Source organism: Halichoeres trimaculatus, unplaced genomic scaffold, assembly GCF_033239565.1.
Source record: "Halichoeres trimaculatus isolate MK-OKI-2021-1 unplaced genomic scaffold, fHalTri1.1 fHalTri1_scaffold_16, whole genome shotgun sequence".
In the NCBI taxonomy this organism is placed as follows: domain Eukaryota; kingdom Metazoa; phylum Chordata; class Actinopteri; order Labriformes; family Labridae; genus Halichoeres; species Halichoeres trimaculatus.
The window spans coordinates 8,252-27,554 of record NW_027437194.1 but is presented as its reverse complement, the minus strand read 5'-3'; the positions used below and the strand labels follow the sequence as shown (position 1 = coordinate 27,554).

General features: G+C 46.3%; 2 protein-coding genes across 2 annotated transcripts; both read right to left on the bottom strand.

Moving 5' to 3' along the window:
- Window positions 1-1,223: 1,223 nt before the first annotated feature.
- On the bottom strand, window positions 1,224-5,769 carry hcar2 (hydroxycarboxylic acid receptor 2-). Its single transcript, XM_074690926.1, has 3 exons — window positions 5,551-5,769; window positions 2,118-3,063; window positions 1,224-1,279 (listed from the first exon to the last, which is right to left on the bottom strand). Exons 1-3 carry the CDS (start codon window positions 5,767-5,769, stop codon window positions 1,224-1,226), a joined length of 1,221 nt encoding a protein of 406 aa, XP_074547027.1.
- Window positions 5,770-8,002: 2,233 nt separating this feature from the next.
- sapcd2 (suppressor APC domain containing 2) lies at window positions 8,003-19,134 on the bottom strand. The gene is made up of 6 exons (XM_074691134.1): window positions 18,124-19,134; window positions 14,607-14,743; window positions 9,609-9,755; window positions 9,422-9,523; window positions 9,224-9,343; window positions 8,003-9,137 (listed from the first exon to the last, which is right to left on the bottom strand). The coding sequence occupies exons 1-6, from the start codon at window positions 18,914-18,916 to the stop codon at window positions 9,009-9,011; spliced, it is 1,428 nt and encodes a 475-aa protein (XP_074547235.1). The 5' UTR covers window positions 18,917-19,134; the 3' UTR covers window positions 8,003-9,008.
- Between the last annotated feature and the right edge of the window lie 169 nt (window positions 19,135-19,303).

Here is a 19,303-nt window from a genome sequence, read left to right as displayed (position 1 = left end):
GTCAAGACGTGTGGTTTACTCTCCAAACTGTTTTGTTTTTCCTACCAAGGCAATGACCTCAGTGATTTATGAGGCATAAACATGACTTCAAACAAATCACAAACTGACCAGCAAATCAAGAGTGATTCAGCATTTCTGTCTGGTGAGCAGGGTTTGTAAACCTTCACAGTCTGTGCTAAGCTAGGCTAACCTGCAGCTAGCAGTGCACTCCAAGGTCAGCTCCTCTGTTCCCCTAAACTTCACTAAATCTAAATAATAGTGATGAACTTTCATTCCTTTTTGCTTTATGCCAGCCAAGAACTTCAGTCTCTGGACCCAGTAATCCTCCCTGTAGACTGGGGAAGCGTATAAAATCTCTTGTTGGTAGCTGATGGTTTCTGACACAAGGTTTGGTAAAGGCCTACGGCAGAATAACGTCTGTCACACCGAGAAATCAGATTCTTAATTATTTTTAGTTCCTCCCTGAAATATTTTTATTCTCATGCTTTCATCAATTCATGTCAAGGTCATTTTTCATGCCTTAGAGGATTAATAAGGTACATTCTATTCTATTCCATTCTATTCTGTTCTATTCTATTCTGTTCTATTCTATTCTATTCTATTCTATTCTGTTCTGTTCTATTCTATTCCATTCCATTCTATTCTATTCTATTCTAGTTTGCATTGTTTCAGACACTAATCAACAGCGTGTTTGCAGCCACCTAAGTTAAAAACGATGACCTGATGATCTGTGAACGTTCCCAGTCTTTAAAGTCAGAGTAACTGAGCTTGATCTGGAAAAGGCAACGGGACGTTGAGGAGTGTTTGACGACGTTTCACCTCCTCTAAAGTCTCCTTCAGTCCCAAACAGAACAGTGGACAGAGCTACAAATAAAAGTCATTATGTGTCAATGAATCTCACTCCCCCCCAAAACCCTGAGCCCTTATAGACTTAAAGGATGCCACCTGAAAAGTCACTGAGTGCACAAGTCTGCAAGGTCAGAAAATAGATTAGGATATAACAGCACATACATGTATATTTGAACATGTATGAACTTAGGCAGAATGATGCTGTTTTATAGTTTTTTTTTAATGCAGGCAGATTTTTATTTCTGAAGCATCAACATTTGTTTCAGTGTTTGCAGTCTCTTGTGTACGTCTTGTTTTATTAAGCTTCTGTTACACGTTCACTTACCATGCCAGGATTGGTTCGTGGGTTTCACCTGGGAACCCTGTGTTAACCATCACTCTGCTATGAACTCTGGGTAATTCCCTCGCTCCAAGTCTGCAGACTGCCAACCTGAGGAAAGGGTGTGTGGAGGGCTCAGAAAGTCAGAACCAAAGGTCAAAGTTAGCAGAACTGGTCACCTTTTCCTTAGAGTGGTTTTGGTCACATGACCCCCGATGTGCGTTTGGCCTAAAGACGCTTCAGAAGTCGACCACGCCTCGTTGCATTTTTGGAGATTTTAGCCACATTTTAAACAATGCATTGCCGTTTGGTTCAGACGGATTTAACAGAGCTCTCTAAACGTCTGTGACTCTGTGCTGGTCCAGCCTGACATTAGACCTTCACCAGAGGAGGGTGTTTGTACCTCGGTCTTTGTGCCGTTAGCTTTGGCCATGATCTGATGGTAGCTAACGTCCTGTGTGCTTAACGCCAGAGAAAGATAGGCGTGTTTCTTCCTGTTCCTGTTTCACCTCTTGTTCATGTGGCTGTGTTCTGTGCTGCATGTGTAACTGATGCTGTCCAGTCTTCATCACTTCCTGTGATGGTTGGTGGCTGCTTCTGTTCTTCATCCAAACTCCAACCAAGCTCCGCTGAGCCGAGCTTTTTCCCTTTTGTGGATAAAATGCAGTGTTTCTCATGAGCAGAAAAAAAACATTTTAACACATTATTTAATGAAAAAGACGAATGAACATTTTCTAACTCATCTGGGCCAATCTTAAAAAGTGACACCCCCCCCACAGTCTCTAACCCTAACCCTAACCCTTGGTCTCTAACCCTAACCCTAACCCTCGGTCTCTAACCCTAACCCTAACCCTAACCCTAACCCTAACCCTTACCCTAACCCTAACCCTGGCTACACTAGATGCAAAAACAGAAAGTATTGTAGAAAAACAGAGTCTCAGTATGAAACCATCCTCTGGCGTGGCTGGCGTGTTGCCTCGCTGGCAGCAGCTCCGCGGCAGCTTCTCCTTGGACAGGTAGAGCATGGGCTGGATGCTGCTGCTGAAGTCCATCAGACCAAACGCCACGTAGTGGATGTAGCATCTAAACACGTCTGGAGAGAAGTAGTGCTGAAAGGGGAACAGAGCCACTGGAGGGAAGTAGTTGAACACGATGATGGCGAGGATGATGAGGACCATCTTAAAGGCCCTCTTCTTCACGGGGTGCATCTCGTCCCTCCCGGGCCCGGACTGCCGCAGCACCCAGAGGATCGCGATGTTGCAAAAGACCATGAAGGCAAACGCTGCGAGGATCATCCCTGTGAAGACTTTCTCAAAGTTCACGATGTTGCCCACGCATTTCGCCGCCGCGTAAGCCAGGGTGATCAACCAGACGACCCAGGCCAGGACGGCCCGGTGCTGGCGGTCTTTAAGTTCGGTGAAGGTGATGGGGTGAACCACAGCCATGTAGCGGTCCAGGCAGATGCAGGAGAGGAAGAGCGGAGAGGAGTCCTTGATGCCGTAGAAGAAACGCAGGACGTACCAGATGATGGTGTCGTTGAGAAAGACGATGTTGACCAGCTCGAGGGGAGGGATGAGGCAGAAGAAGACGTCCAGCACCGCCAGGTGGAGGATGAAGATGTCCGAGGTGGAGGAGTCGCCTTTGTTCTTGTGGATGAGCCACAGCACCATGAGGTTGGCCGGGATGCCCAAGAACATGTTGATGAACTGCAGAGCCAGGTACCAGATGATCACAGCAGGCATGTCCCTGCAGCGGTCATACAGCGTCCTGTCACTGCTGCTGTCGTTGAGCGGCCTGTGAGACACGAAGAGCAGGGAGGAGTTGGAGGAGGTGATGTAGAAAACCTCCATGATGGCAGGAGCAGAGGAGGACGTCTTCAGAGGAGGAGCAAAGATCTGAAACCAAAACAAAATGTGAGGATGAGCTTTGTGTTCAGAGATTCAACAGATGTTTTTGAGAAAGAGAAAATCTGTAGTTACAGATTCTGTGATCCCAGGATTAAACTTCAGGGTCAGAAGCTTCTGTTTATCATCCTGTAGCTCCTCAGCTAGCATTAGCAACTGATGTGGTGCAAAACGGACCCAACTCCTATTCCTCATACCGCCATAGATCCCATGAGCGCTCAAACGATTAGCTTTAGCTGAAGGCCTGCGTTAAAGCTTGGAATAAAAGCTAACACGTCGTCAAGGTTGATTTCACACACACTCAAAGTTCACTTCTCAAGCAGCTAGCTGGAGTTTAAACAGAGGAAACGGGAAAAGGACGTACAGACGCACGATTTGAAGCTAGTTGCTGTTTTTAATCTGAGAACAGTGTGAACAGCGTGTTGTAAACTGCCTCCTGTCAGGCTGAGAGGAAAACATCTCCAGGTAAACTCGTTAGCCTTCGTTAGCCTTCTTTAGCCTTTGTTAGCCTTTGTTAGCCTTCTTTAGCCTTCGTTAGCCTTCGTTAGCAGAGCCAGCAGAGCCAGCAGACCCAGTGCAGACGTCTCTGTTTGTGTGGTAAGCGCTAATTCTGCTACGAGCAGATCCAAAACCCTTTAGCCCGAGATCCCAAACATCAGCAAAACATCAGGACCCCCTGTCCCCCCATCCAGGACCCCCTGCCCCCCATCCAGGACCCCCTGCCCCCCATCCAGGACCCCTGTCCCCCCCATCCAGGAGCCCCTGTCCCCCCCATCCAGGACCCCCTGTCCCCCATCCAGGAGCCCCTGTCCCCCCCATCCAGGATCCCCTGTCCCCCATCCAGAACCCCTGTCCCCCCCATCCAGGACCCCCTGTCCCCCCATCCAGGACCCCCTGCTGTGGGAGTATAAGCCCATACAGAAGCAGAAACAAACAGACCAAGGATCCTTCATTTAGCCGTGAGTTTAAAAACTAAACTTTTTCACATATTTCTTCTTCTTCTTCTTCTTCTTTGTGGTGTTTAACGGCGGTTGGCCGCCTTCACATATTTCTGTGTTTCCTAAATGAATCTGTCTCCAGTGAAGTTGTTTGTCCTGGTTTAGTTGCCACAGAGATCTGTTAACTCTAAATTTAATCTCCATTCCTTTGTTTGACAAAGTTTTCATTTTGACAGCGTTTACAGGTGTATATCATCAAATTAATTCATTAAGCAGATTGTTAAGATGATGAAGAAGAGTCCAGACACTTTATTGTCTTTAAGGTTAAACAATAAAGAGGTAAATGATGACAACACAACGCTGCAAACATGCAGCTTTCAAAGCAATATCAATATATTAAAGAGGGTATTTGTGTTGTTTATAGACTGTACTGTCCCTCTGCTGCCCCTGGTGGTCAAACTTCTACTACCGTTTGTATTTTTACAATAATAGATGAAATGTGCAGCTGATCAGAGTGTTTTTCTTTGGGAAGCACAGCCTCAGCCAATCAGAAAACATTAAAACCTGAGTTGGCGTTGGCTCTCACTTGAACTAAAGCTAAAGTCAAAAGTTTAGATCTGGGGGGAAACTTTGGTCCAGGGGGTCCGGATGCCCTCGAAGTGACCCAGAGCATCCCTCCACTAAACAAGCTTCTAACACCAGACCTCATCTGTCCTCTCGCCTCTCTGGGTGTTTTACCGTCGTCTGTTTCACACACTGTGCCAAACATCCTGTAGTGGCTCAGAGGACAAACTGTAAAGAAGCATCAAGGAGTGAATATTATCTTAAGTTCTGCAGACTCACGGCAAACTACACCAACGAGAAATGGAAGCAGAAGTGAACCCTCACTAAAACTGACGCCTTCAGATCACATCAACAACATAAGACGCTGCGTCTGTCCCAAAGAGGTCAGAACATGTAAATAAAACCACTGGAGAATGTTTTAAGAAAATCTGACATGCAGAAGTGTAAAACGTCAAAGAAATAACGTGTCAGTAAAAGGTTTGACTCCTGATCAGAGGAAACTACGTGATAAACACCACAGAGAACCTGATGAACCCTTCACAGAAAACTCAAAGTGAAAAGAAGAATCCTGCAGCAGTGAAAAATGAAATCCATGTGTCGTCTTACCTTCACTGAGCTCAGAGTCTGTTAATGAACAGATCTCCTTTTCTGCATGGCTGTCACACTCTCTCTGTGTTTCCTATCACACACACTCCCACATGTAAAGCAGAGTGTGTCCCGCGCTCTGACACGCTGCTTTAATGAAAGGACAGACTTGTTTGCAGGTGCTCCTTCATGTTTCCACAGAGTCAACAGGCAGCACACGTTACTATCTCTGTATCCAGGGGAGCTTATGTAAATGTGAAGTCGGCCTCGGCTGCTGTGGAACATTAAATCTCATGAAGCCAATAATAAACTACACGACCAGAGTCTGAAGAACTGAAAACACAACAAGTGCTTTAGATTCAAAGAGACGGAGAAACAAAAACTGACTCACCTGGTCACCTGCTGTCCCCACTCTCCACCTGATCCTTGAGACTCCTGTGTGCCTTCGTCCCAGCTTCAGTGAATACTCATCCTCTGCCCCAAAATGCACGAAGAGAAAACAATTCAGAAGATGATCCAACTCCTCAGGGATGCGTCCTGTCTGAGCGTCCTGTCTGAGCGTCCAATCAGAGCGCTCAGTGAGGCCTGGTCTCCCTCTGGACGCCACCATGTCTTCTTGGGCCCATAAACATTCATCATATCTTTTAGTTTAACAGATCAAATAACCAGTAAAGCACAGATCTAAGTAAATAATCAGGTGAAAGTGACTTGAAATGTGAGGTTTGTGTGGAGGACGTTTGCTGTCACTTATTTCCATTCACAGCGATTGATGCAACGAACCGATGGAGCCTGACGGAAAATCATCAGTAAACAACTGATGCAACCGTCCACAAAATCACCTCTGATTCAACTTAGTGTAACAATGAGCAACGTCTTACACCACATGGTTCAGGGTCCATCAGCTGGTTTGTGCCGCACCCTGACTGCAGATCACGTCATGAGAGTCCCCTGTTCCCGTAAACCAGCACAGACCATCTCCCCACAGAGACCTGGTGCTCTTCCTGTGGTCTAACAGAGAGGGTCAGGGTCAGGGTCTGAACAGGGTCTCTGCTGAAACTCAGGTTTGTTCAGCCTGTTTGTGTCATGTTCACAGGAGATGTGTCTCCATCTTTAGCTCCAGAAGATTCTCACAGGTTTGACAAATTCAGCACCTGGGTGGAAACACGCCAGCCACAGCAGCAACCCTCTCCCCCCGCAGGCCGCAGATTCCTGGAGCTGCGTGACGTGAGGGATCAACCACCAACAGGCGCAGAGACTGTGGGACCGGTTCATCAAGCTGGAGAACCTCAGCGGTTCTGCACGAGGAGCCTTACACAGCATTACAAGGTCAAACACACCGATACCGAGTCGAGTAACCTCTCCCTCTTTTTAATCCTGAAGAGCAGAATTCACACCCTTCATTTGTTGGACACTGTTTTTCAACATTAACGTACTTTCTGTTGACTTCTGTCACGGAGCTTTCAATTTCAGTTTTTTAACTCTGATTGTTTGTTTACTGTACCTGGCCACGCCTCCTTTTAAAAAAGGTTAAAGAGGGGTTTTCTGCTTTCTCAAACATTGACGTATAGTAACAAAACTGGATGTTCATCCCAAACGTGCAGATTCTCAAAACTTTGATATTTATCTGCTGAAGAAATCTCTGAATCTGTGAACTGATCAAAACTCAGCTCCAAGAAAAACACAAGATCTTCACGAGGTCTTCTCAGTTCTGCTCGAATGAAGACGTTATTACATAATGATCTTCTAACTGGTTCATGACACATTTAAGTGGTGGGCCTCAAACACCAAGATCTGCCCCGGTTTCTGCCCCCACAGGCGTCCAGAGGGCTGGCCAATCAGAAGGCAGAGGGTTTGTGGAGCGGCGAGCCTCAGTGAGAGTTTCAATCAGAGGCTGAAGTGAGGGGTTTCTGAACCAGCAGAGTGAGAAAAATAAAGGTTTTATGAGCTGTTACTCATGTAAAGCTTCTAACAGGGAACCAGAACCAAGACTAAAACACCCAAACCCTCTTTAATGAAGATTTAAACAAGCTTTCTGCAGCACCTTAAGGTTTTATCGGGGGCTCATGTTGTCTCTCTGCTCTCCTGACGTCTCTGCATTGACTTCAGATGAGTTTCCAGTCAGACTGCTCATTAAAGCAGAGCAGAGTTAATCACATCTGAGGCTAAAGTGTAAGAGCGTTGCAGGAGTTACATCAGACCATCCTCCCTCTCTGGAGATTTGTGATTTATTTATGACAAGAAATCAGAACAGATCAAACTGGTTTTCCATGTGGAGGGAAAGTTGTCTTAGAGTCAGCTTCGTAAGTGGAACAGGAAGTGTGTGAAACAGCAGATATCATCGTGCACGTCAGGATGAGGCAGCAGAAGTCGAAACGTTGTGAGTGCCGAGGAGTTTCTGTCAGCGTGAGACTTCTTAAGACAGCTGTTAACAAAAGTGGAGACACGTCTGCCTCAAAATCTGCCTGAAAAACTGCAGAAGAAAAACTGATCATGTTCTTTTTAAGGGGAAATATTTTATTCTTCGATGGGCTGATCTGATGTGCAGACCTGGGGAAACAGACAGGGGATGGTAGGTTAAACTTTTGGATGTGTTTATTTATTTTGACATGTCTTTAGGAGTGTCTCCATAGAAGCAGAAGGTGAAGATTTTCACTCACACATGATGAAGTTTGAGCTAAAAACAGAAACATACAATCAAACAATGGGGAACAGTTTCTGTTATGTGCAGATATATCCCAGCAGTACCACACAGATCCAAAGTGAAGCTAAAACATTTAGTCCTCTACCACCACCTTCTAAACATCTCTTTGTAAACTGGTGGATGGCTGCACGTTTTTAAAGTTTTTAAAGTTTTTAAAGTTTTAGTCTACAGCAAATGTTTCTGAAGACACAAGAAGACGAAGGCTTTTTACACCAGTGCTAATCTCCAGCTCTCAAACAGAAACCTCTTCAGAAGATCAAAACGACCCATGCAAAGAATCCCCTTTAAAGACAAAACAAAGTGATGTTTTCTCCCAACCCAGGAGCTCGAGCTCCGACACATTCACCATCTACCACGTTTGTAGTCCTCCTCGTCTCTCGTCTACGTGCAAACTTCCAAACTTCTCTCATCCATCTCTGCCTCTCCACCGCGATGGCTCGTAGCTGCTCTCCTGCTTCTTTTCAATCTTTAAAAACATCTAAAAGTCTAACATTGTAACATGCTTCTATCATAAACACTGCACTTTCTGTTTTGTGTTTGATATCAAACACCCTAAAACCCAGAAAGCCAAAGAAACGCCTCATTAAAGACACTTACAGAGAAGGGATGCTGAAAGATCAGTGAGTACCTATTTTCATTTTTATCAAGCTTAAAAGAGTCAAGGGAAATGTGTTTGATAGGTCACAGCAAGCAGCTGGTGATATTCCTCTAGTTCATATCAAGAATATGGCATTTCATCCCGACACACACCGTTTCCTCCTGCTCTCTGAACCTTCATAGACTGAAAAGTTTGAGGGAGTGCAGACGCCAGACTCCTGTGAGGAGCGGAGTGATTGGACCTCGTGACACGCGAGTAGTTTCTCCAGGAGTTTCCATCTTTACCGCAGGGTTAGCGCAGCAGGAAGAGGAGGTTAGATTGGGGTCAGATCTCCTCAGTTTTCACATCGAGGTGGTGCGTGCTGAGGTGTGAAGCTGGAGTGGTCACATGCTGTTTGTGGCTAAAGGTGCTTCACTGATAAAGTGGGTGAACAAAGGTCCGTCAGCTGGGTTTGTGCTGCACCCTAACTGCAGATCGTGTCATCGGCTCGCGTCAGATAAGAGTTTGATTCCTGGCAGTGACCACGTTAGTGCTGCTTTGTGGAGCGTGCTCAGATGAAGGTGGAGTCCATGGTGCTGGTGTCGTGCGCGGTGCGAGCTCGAGCCTCAAACAGCTGCTTGATCAACGCCGACTTCTCCTGCTCCAGCTGGGTGATGCGCTCGCTCCTCTCTGTCACCTCCTGAAGGAGCCAGGAGAAAAAGAAAGGAGAGTCAGCGAGTGAAGACAACGGGACAGCCCGGTTCGGAGTGAAAAACTGGGTCAGACCTGAGTGAGGAGTCTGTTCTGGTCCTTCAGTCTCTGGATGGCCTGAGGAGGAGCAGGAGCTGGGATCTGGGAGCTCGCTGAGAGTGCCGCAGTCTGAGCCGAGCCGGGAGAAAACGACGGCTGGGACAAAGACAGACCAGCCTTACAGAGTGCACAGTTAACAGAGTGTTTATACCCCTCATCCTCTCTGCCACTCACCATCCCAGTGCAGGTGATGAGCTCATTCAGGCAGCGGTTGACCTCCTGCAGTTTGGGGATGAGAACGTTCATGCGACTCTGACTGGCGTCAGTGAAGAAATCCTGCAGAAAGGAATAAAAAGGAAAAGATTGATGTCAAATCCGTACAGAGCATCTTATCAACACACGCTGCTGGACTGGGACTGACCGTGCAGTGTGAGCTCTGCCCGACCTGCCGCTGCCTCTCTGTGACGTTGTGGATTTGGACCTGGTACCAGTCCCGGGCCCGCTCCACCACCTCCAGGCCCGCCAGCAGGGAGTCCTTCTCCTGCTCCAGCTCTTTCATTTGTTTCAACTACGAGGATTCAAAAAACAGAGAGGAGAGACTTCTGGTATGAGTCATCACCAAAACACTTTAATGATCTTTATTAAAAATCAAAAGGTTACTGCAAATATTGGTGCATCTTTAAAACACATCTCCCAACCTTTGGACTGCTCCATATTTGTAAAAAAGTAGCACTAAGTTTTGAACTGAACCGTTGAAAATACCTCCTTCCTTTGGAGTTGTTATTTCTTTTTTGGCTTTCTTTGACCGTATCATGTATCAAACTGTTTTTTTCTTTCTAAAGTGGAGGGGGGTCATATGGTGTATGTGGATATTTTTTTTTTTTTTTGGAAATACAAAATCTTATTCTTTCTTACAATCAAGCAAACTGTCCTATTTGAGTTTTTTTTCTTATTTGTTCCTTCTGGGTTATTAAAGGTTATTTAGTTTAACACTGTTACACCCTTTGTGCTGGTGCTTTAAGTGGAGAAAAAGTTCGCGACTAACTACTCTTCCTGCTGCCTCTTGCTGACGTAAACCCCGGCTGGGAGCCCAGAAATAACTTACAAAAACAAAAATCCACCAAAAAACGCCACAAGACGCAGGCTGAAATCAGATTTTTCTGAGTCACTGCTGAGAGAAGGAGGGGCTTAGTGTCGCTGTAAATCATGTGAAGCACAGCACCAGTAGTTTGATCAGGTCTTGTTTAGCCCCGGCTCTAAGGGAGAGGGGTCTGCGTATCATGGGTCACAGACCACTGAGGACTGAACAGACTTGTACCCAAGAACAAGCATCCACAGTCACTTTAAGATCCCAGACGTTTCCTTTTTATGCACATTACTGATCCCATCCCTGGACGAGCTCTGTGCTCGCTGCCAGGATTCAATCCAATGACCGCTCGGTGCCTGCGGGTCGCTTCACATGGGCATCAGCAGCACACTCTTTTGTGCAGGCAGAGACAATGGCGCCGCACCAATTGTGAGGGACTCTGTCCCATCCTGAACAATGTTTAGAGGAGCAATCAGCCCGGCGCCATGGCAACCACGCAGCAACCTAAGAATGGGGTAAACAGCAGACTCACTTCAACTATGGCAGCCCCAGTGTGTGTGTTTGAAAGAGCAGCATGTGTGTGTGTGTGTGTGTGTGTGTCTGCATTGAGTTGTGCTGACCAGGCTGTCCATGCAGCACACACAGTCACAGCTCAGGCCTCGCTGCTGGCATTCAGCCACCTGGTGTGTCATCTTTCTATCCAGCCATCGCTCCCTCACTGTGAGGCTCAGTGCATTCCTCTGACCGTCGCTCATCACAGAAGTTTGACACACACACATGCACACACACACACACACACACACACACACACACACACACACACACACACACACACACACACACACACAGGGGCATGTGTTGTTTAAGGAGAAGTTAAAGAAGGTTCAGCCTGTTTAACATATTTGTCCTGCTTCCAAGAGGAGGAGGAGGAGGAGGAGGAGGAGGAAGAGGAGGAGGAAGAGGAGGAGGAGGAGGAGGAGGAGGAGGAGGAGGAGGAGGAGGAGGGGTAGAGTCGTGTTTGGAATAAAGCATGACCCGGTGTCAGGCTGCATGAATGTGTGACGGTCCACAGGCAGAAAACCTGAGTTTAGAAAGGAGAGCAGAGAGAGAGGAGGAATGGAAAGTCTGTTCATGTATGTGTGTGTGTTCCTGTGAGTGTTTGTGTGTTTGTGTGTTTGTGTGTGTGTGTGTGTGTGTGTGTGTGAGTGTTTGTGTGTTTGTGTTTGTGTGTGTGTGTGTGTGTGTGAGTGTTTGTGTGTTTGTGTTTGTGTGTGTGTGTGTGTGTGTGTGTGAGTGTTTGTGTGATTGTGTGAGTGTGTGTGTGTGTGTGAGTGTTTGTGTGTTTGTGTGTTTGTGTGAGTGTGTGTGTGTGAGTGTTTGTGTGATTGTGTGAGTGTGAGTGTGCACTCACTAAATGAGCATGCATGAATACACCCCACAGATACAATAACATGACAGCCGATGCAAACACAAAGAGGAACACAACGGGCTTTTGAACTGCGTGTACAAAGACACATGGAGCCACCGACAGCAGCTGACGTGTTTAAAGTCCCTGACACGAGGATGACGAGTGGCTTTGACCACGACCTGCCTACATTAACCTCGTCCTCGTCTCAGGCCGTCATTAAGGTATGAAAAGTACAAAAACAACCCTGTCAGAGGATTTTAAAGTTCATAATTTTCCTTCTTTTGTGGAACTTTTAGCTTCAAACCAAGAAAAGTATTCAAAACAAAAACACGCCATCGATCATTTTCTGAGAGAACATAAATAATCTACATTATTCACTTCTGTCATTAGACTTATGGACAGAAAACAGCGTTACACAGGTTAGAGATTCTTTAGACAGATTTCCTTAATTTGCCTCAGAAAAACAGCTCTTTAACCCAAGATTTTAAACTCTAATTGACAAGGAAACAGGAGAAAGGTCAAAGTTCACATCAGAGCCACTGTTAAAAAATAAACAAACTTTGTGTCAGATTTAAAACTAATTCTGTTTTTACGCTTCTGTAAAACCTCAAGCTAAGAAAAGCACGTTGGAGCACAGAAATGTTTTATTTGGACTCATTCTGAGTCTTCCTGAACACACACTTTAAATCTCAGCTTTAACTTTTTATCACAACTCTCCACCAGAAACCAAACTCAGAACAACCCCACAGCTTTTTAATCTCCTCTTCCCGACGGTCCGAGCTGCGACTCACCCAGAGGAAGAAGTGCAGCGCCTTGCTGCTGTACAGGCTGCTGCTGAGGGGGATGAAGACGGTGGTGTAGGCAGCCCACACAGCCGTCCAGGCTGGGCCAGGCTTCTCCACTGAGTCCTCTACTTCCACCAGGCCCCTGGGCCCAACCCGGCTCACTACCATCAGGGCAGCACTGGCCCAAGTCGGCCTGGGTGGGAGGGCCGCAGGGTAAGGGAGGGAAGAGGAGGAGGAGGAGAGGGGACAGGGAGGGAGGGAGGAGGAGGAGGAGGGGGGGGAAGGGTCCGGTCAGTCAACCTTTCCAGACACGAGGAAAAAGAGACGAAGACGGCAACAAACAGGAGAGAAAAGAGGGAAAGGAGGCGAGTGAGGAGAGGGAGAAATGGTGAGGCAGGAAAAGAGACGGGGAACGAAGGCAGGCATGGGCTCCGAGCGAGGGTGGGAGGGGCAGGCTGAGGGGTGAGGGGTGGGAGGGGCAAACAGACTGGGGGGGGGCAGACAGGCTGAGGGGTGAGGGGTGGGAGGGGCAGAGACAGGCTGAGGGGTGGGGGGTGGGAGGGGACTGTGGGGGCCAGTGGGAGGTGAAACAGACCAGGGCCTGTTCGAGGAAAACTTTTCTACTTTCCCACTTTATTAATAAACTCTTCAGAAGAAACAACCATCACATCGGATCAGAAACTGTTTTTAAAGCGGAAAATCTCTGTTCGTCCTGATCAGTTTCCACATCAACCTACTGACCACAGCTCACACACAAAACATCTGTTACGTGTTTGTCTCACTCTGTTTCCACAAAACATTCAGCAAACAAATCTTTACGGAGGAGTTTTCTGCTTTCCTAAACTCTCAACATGGATATGAAGTAAGAGTGCTGGATGTTCAGACTGAGCGTGTGCAGATTTTCAAACCTCTACATGTTTAGATATTGTAGAAATCTGAATCTGTCTGTGAACTGATCAACAGTCCTTTCTTAAAGCATGAGATCTCCATGAGATCTTTACGGTACTAAAGTGATGAGGTCACAAGAATCTCCAAACTGGTTCATGATACGTTGGAGGTGTGGGCCTTAAACACTAAGGTCTGCCATAGAGTCTCCCCCAACAGGCCTCTATGGGGCTGGCCAATCAGAGGTAAGGGGTGTTTCTCAGAGCGGTGACATTTCCAAAAAACAGCAGCTTCAGACAGATGCTGGAATAAGGATTTTCAAAAACACCACCGACAGGAAAAAAGTGTTTTTGCTTTTTTTTAGCAGCAAATAATAAACAGCTGTTAAGGGAGCACTGGAGGGACAGAATCAACACAATAAACACAACACCCCCTCTTTAAACACAGCTGATCCTACGGTTAAAGAATGTTTCAAAAATAGTTTGGTAGCAAAGAGATTTTTAACTTGCTGAGACGCAGAAACAACGATAAGCATCAAATCCTCTGGTGCAGTAACCGTTGGGAGGAAATACATCAGACACGAGGATAAAGGGCAGCAGGTAACGCATGTGGCATTAATCCTGCTACACTGTACAAGCTACGTTAACGCTAAAGATAGCTTGTTAGCTTGTTAGCTGCTCTAACAAAAGACGCAGTAACTCAGAGATTAACACAATGTTTTATGTGAAACTAGATTTCATGGGCCTGTTTCTGGAGACATCATCAGATGGTCACAACTCATTAAAACAAAGCTCAAATCTTTCAGTGCATACAATAAGAGGAAAGGGTTTATATGGTCTTTTCTGGTTAACTTGATAAACACAACCTGCTCTAGTTTCTCCAGAATAATCCACATAAGAGAGTGTTTACGGTGGTAATCTGGGACAGGCTGAAACAGGATCTCAGGGATGTGTTTTCACCTGAATCACAGAGGGTCAAACTCTGAAACTGTGGGTAACTCAGACATCCAGGTGAGTTCATGACACTTACATGCAGCGCTCCAGTCGACCTTTCACCTGCTTTGTGGCTGAAGCAGCCATTTATCAAGTAAAGTATTTAAACACCTTAATGACACATAAAATGCTTCACAGCCAAGAGTGTCAAGGCCCAGGAATGAGACCTTTATACAGACCTTTAGGACACTTGGAGGAGCTTGCTCTGTGTGTGTGTGTGTGTGTGTGTGTGTGTGTGTGTGTTGTTTGTGTGTGTACCAACCATCCCATAATCCACGCCGTTGGAAATGGTATGCCTCCTCTGCTCATCCCGGCTCCGCCCGTGTCGCCTGGAGCCGCCTGAAAATCCTGTTGCAGATTCGCTCTGGGATCTTGGTAAACCGGATTTCACAACAGCACCTGGACAAATGTGAAACAGACAGATTGAATCGATCTCAACACAGTGCTGTGGTGTGCTTTCTGTGAGCGCTCACACACGAGAGGAAGATACTCTTTGTACAAACAGACAGGAAAAAGCTCTGAAAAGCATCACACACTGAAATCATTCAGAGAAAAGATAAAGAATAAAAGCTGTAGCAGCAGAAACAGGATGATGGAGGTTTTCACAGCAGGCATGCAATGACATGTAAGTATAAGTATTATCTTTCTCCTCCCTGCATCAGAGGGAAACACCCAAACTGTCAGAGAGCATTATCCAGAGAGGAGCACACGTTCCTCTCTGCACGGCGACGACGGTAACACGCAGGTTTCTCCAGAGCTATCAGAGCAGATTTTTGGCCAATGTTCAGATTCAGTCTCAACAAGTCAAAGGATGTTTACCGGGGAACACTTTATAATTCATGGTTTATTTCACACCTGCTATGAAATAAATACTTTGTTTCTGCATAATATTTCAGTCACAGATTGTAAATCAGACCCTGGTGTAAAGAAAAATATGATTTAGATCTCTGAGAGTCATATGTTAGTCCTGATACAGTGCTCAGATGACTTGTGTGAACCACAAGAGGGAGCTGCCCTCAACAGATCAGTTTTGGATGGCCTCACCGGCATTAAGCTCACTGAAACACAACAACAACAGATTTTATAACGTAGAAACACATGGACTTTACATGAACACTTATCATTTCTTTGGCTCTAAATGTCCTGCTCTCCCTCTCTGGCTCAAACACTGCCTTAAAGATGAGTTCAGGAAAAGTAGAGAGAAAACTGTGAAGTGTCTGATCTTAAACACAACACAGAGACAAACCCAATCATCATAAATCACACATGATCAACTTCCAGAAACTCAGCGTTAGTGAAATAAGCCCAGACTGCAGGACAAACAGAGATCGAAGCGATGGTATGAAGGAATTCAAGATGTCTTTAAAGACTTTTAAAAGAGTCAGACCTTTAATTTACATTTTTGTCTAATTCAGACTCAAAGCAGGTTTCTAATTACAGTTTTCAGCACATGGAGTGCTTTGTTTTCACATCCAAAGTCAACGGAAAAGCTAAACTCACTAATTTCTGAATGTTTTTCTGTCGGCTCTGAATCCTCAGCAGTGTTTTCTTGTATCTCTCTCGTATCATCTGATGGATTTACCACAAAAAGACTTTTGGACTTAAGTGCACATCACTCCTGGGATTTTGTGATGATGGGCAGGATTTCACTCCTGTGGTGTTTCGGTGAGCCCTGGCCTCGCTGCTGTAATCTGGCTTATCCAGAAGGTTTTGGCTGCATGTGAGAGATTACAGAACGGTCACATTAAAACAGCCAAAGTCCGAGCGCTGTGGAAACATGAATATATGTCTGACTCTGTGGGCAGCTGTTTGACACTGATGCTGGGGATTCAGCAGTAAGGATGTGGATAAAATCAAGATCCAAACTTTAACTACCAGCACACAGGGATACGGTCACAGGATCCTTTCATAACGTCAGAATTATGATTTTATCTTTGATGAAATCTCAATCACTCTTCACAGATTTAGGTTCATAGCATTAGTTAATTTTTGCTTTGTTTTGAGACCCACTCAAAGGTGTTTTAATGTAGTTAATCTCCAGACACTCTGACCTCTTCTCTGACAAAAGACAGAAAGACTGAAGCACATACCAACAGTGGACAGATAAGGAACACAGGCTTCGAACAGACAGAAACACTTAGGGCTCAATATGTTCTTTACAAAACCATAGCACCAGGTTTTTACCATTAAACAACCCTAAAAATCCAAGGCGTGATAGTGCTTACATCAAAGTGTTGTTTCATCATTTAATGCTTTACTGTTTTTTTTTGTAATATTCAACAATCACTTCAGGACAAGACAAAGCCACAAAGGGGGCTGGTCCAACCCCATCACAGCCAAAGTGTTAAAAATCATGAGCTAAAGATCCTCTTGGAGCCCTCTGCAGAGGAGACAACGTGCGGTTTGTGCTTTTTTACCAAGTGCTCCTGCCCTTCAAGAAGTCTGTGCTAAATCTATAAAGTTATTCCTCCGCTGGCATCCAAGTCAGCCTAAAAGTCAGTTTCAAATATCAAGTATGATAACTCAAAGCCATGATCAAATTCTCAAACTACCAATAACCCCCCAAAACAGCTGCTTTCCAAACACTACAGACAAAACAAAAGTGTGGAGGAAAGCAGAGAGTGTCATATGAGTTAAGTGCTTTGATTTGTTCATTTTTATATGGATAACCAGCACCGATCAGTCTTTAGGTATAGGTATTAGAATCATCAAAGGGAAAGAAAAATGTACCAAAACAACTCTTTAAAGTTACAACAGTCTGTGAGCTCTGGCCGTAGTTAGTGTCCCTCTCATATCATCCAGCTGAACAGAAATCTGCACCCAGCACGAGTGATGTAAGACATGGAGAGGGTCTGAGAGCGTCACAGTTACAGCTTCAGACAGGCCTGAGCACAGGCAGGCTGGGACACACTGGAGCAGAGAGAGCACAGAGAGCAGAGAGAGCGCCACAGTGTTCAGAGAGCGCTTAAATGATGATGACAGGAAGTTGAGCACAAGTGAATTTGAATGAATGTGAGAGCCGAGTATGTGAAGAAGATAATGAGGCAGGCAAATGGATAGTTTTTATCCACATAGCTATTGCAGCCTCCTCTGTCAGAGGAACGAGGCAGACCCTAAAGAAGATAAATCCAGGAGGAACGTCTGACGTGACCTCTGACCTGGCCTGGGGTTAACAACTGCAATCATTCAGCTGGACTCTGCAGCAGAGACGGTTAAACGTGGCGTGATAAAGCAGAGACTTAAACTGAAACCTGAGAGCAGTGTGGCCAACAGTAACAATAAAGTTTCCCTGGAAAATTTAACTATTTGTAGTTTGTAAGCCCCTCTCTGGATGACATACCCTAACCTGCTGGGACCATGTAGACTCTGTGTACATGTGTATGACACGGAAAGCTGCGTTTACTAATTTCCATTTGAGCTAGAGATCAAGCAGGCAAGGCTGAAGTGGACAAACCAGCTCAGATAAACATACAATCAAAGTGATTTCAATCTGTAAATACTACGCACTGTTTTGGTGTCAAGATAAATACTCTAAATTAGCCTACTTGACAGGTCATCTGTTTTCCTTTGGAATTCAAAGATTTTCATAACAAGCTTTTCTGTGAGGATGCAAACTTCCTGTACATTTCTTCAGATCAAAATCAAACTTTTGGACAGAAATATATCAATGCCACATCTTGTCCCACACCTCACTGTTCCTGACAGTCATACTGAGGTGCAGAAAAAAGAGCTTTTATCAAGAGTTGGTGCATCAGGTTTTATAGACATGCTTCACTCACTTGGTCCCTGAGTCTGCGACGACTCCAGAGCGAGAGACTCAATGGATCTGACCCGGCTCTGCTGTGGCTGAGTGGGTTTGGAAGGCTGCCCCAGGTCGGTCCGGTAACACCCGGGTCCAGAAGCCCCGGGATTCCGCTCCAAACTCCGCCCGGACCTCTCGTAGCCCGCGCTGTACTGCGCCGCTCCACACGCGGGGTACCCGGGCCCCTCCTCCGGTCTGCCCCGGCTCTGCAGGGAGGACGACCTGCTGGGCTGCTGGGTGTTTGTCACGTTGCTCGGCCCCAGCGGTCGTACCTTGTTCTCCACCCGGGTCCCGACGTTGCATGTGGACAGAGGAGCGGGTTTTGGGGGCTGTTTCGGAGCCTGTTGCGGGTGAACAGCAGCCTGGGCCTTAAAGTGGTGGCTGTTCTCCGGGTTCAGCATGGAGTACCTCAGTCCTGCGACGAACCGCTCAAAGGTGAGGCAGCCATGGGGTGGGGTGACCCTCCTGAGACACCCCAGCACCCCTCCAGGGAGGTCCCGGGTGTCTGCGCCCTGCCAGCGGCTCTCTATCTCTGAGATGTGGACATAGCCTCGTCCGGAATCATCCAAAATGTCAAACAAAGTCCTCAAGCTGTGCAGGAACGCTTTGGGCAGACCGTCTGTTGAATACTCGCTGTCCTTTGGCTGCATTTTGGCGCATTTAAAGCTTCCCATTTTGTCCTGTAAAACTTCTTTTCTTGGTCCAACTCTGCCGTAAATCCCTGACGTCCCGTTCAGTTTGCAGCCCTGGTCGGCTGCTATCAAAGCCATGGATGTGCCGATAGTCCCCGCTTACTAATCAATCAGAAACACTAAAAATCAGATGAGAAACAAACGGTGGAGCAGAGAGAACAATAACAGGACTATGACACGTCTCTACAGAAGGAAAAACTGATCCGTGTGGAGACTTTTTAAAACAAAATCACAGTTTTTATCAGAGTCCACCTCCCCACCGAAACTCCTCCGCTCCCTGATCCATACTTTCCTTTTCAACGAGCACCGCCCTTCAAACGGCTGTGCGCGAGCGTCCCGGGACCAGCCATTGGCTGCAGTGCGCACGAGCTGGGCGCTCATTGGTGCAGAGCTGAGGTGGACTCAAGTTTGATTTGTGCTTTTGTTATTACTAATGCAGAGACGTTATTCATACAACCCGGACCA

Excerpts from the sequence above, each read along its gene's own strand:
- hcar2 (XM_074690926.1), bottom strand. The coding sequence starts at position 5,769 with ATGGTGGCGTCCAGAGGGAGACCAGGCCTCACTGAGCGCTCTGATTGG. Across the intron at positions 3,064-5,550 it reads TGGGGACAGCAGGTGACCAG|ATCTTTGCTCCTCCTCTGAA; the intron begins GTGAGTCAGTTT and ends TTTTGGTTTCAG. Across the intron at positions 1,280-2,117 it reads GCCAGCCACGCCAGAGGATG|GTTGGCAGTCTGCAGACTTG; the intron begins GTTTCATACTGA and ends CCCTTTCCTCAG.
- sapcd2 (XM_074691134.1), bottom strand. The coding sequence starts at position 18,916 with ATGGCTTTGATAGCAGCCGACCAGGGCTGCAAACTGAACGGGACGTCA. Across the intron at positions 9,756-14,606 it reads ACGGCGTGGATTATGGGATG|TTGAAACAAATGAAAGAGCT; the intron begins GTTGGTACACAC and ends GAATCCTCGTAG. Across the intron at positions 9,138-9,223 it reads AGAACAGACTCCTCACTCAG|GAGGTGACAGAGAGGAGCGA; the intron begins GTCTGACCCAGT and ends TGGCTCCTTCAG.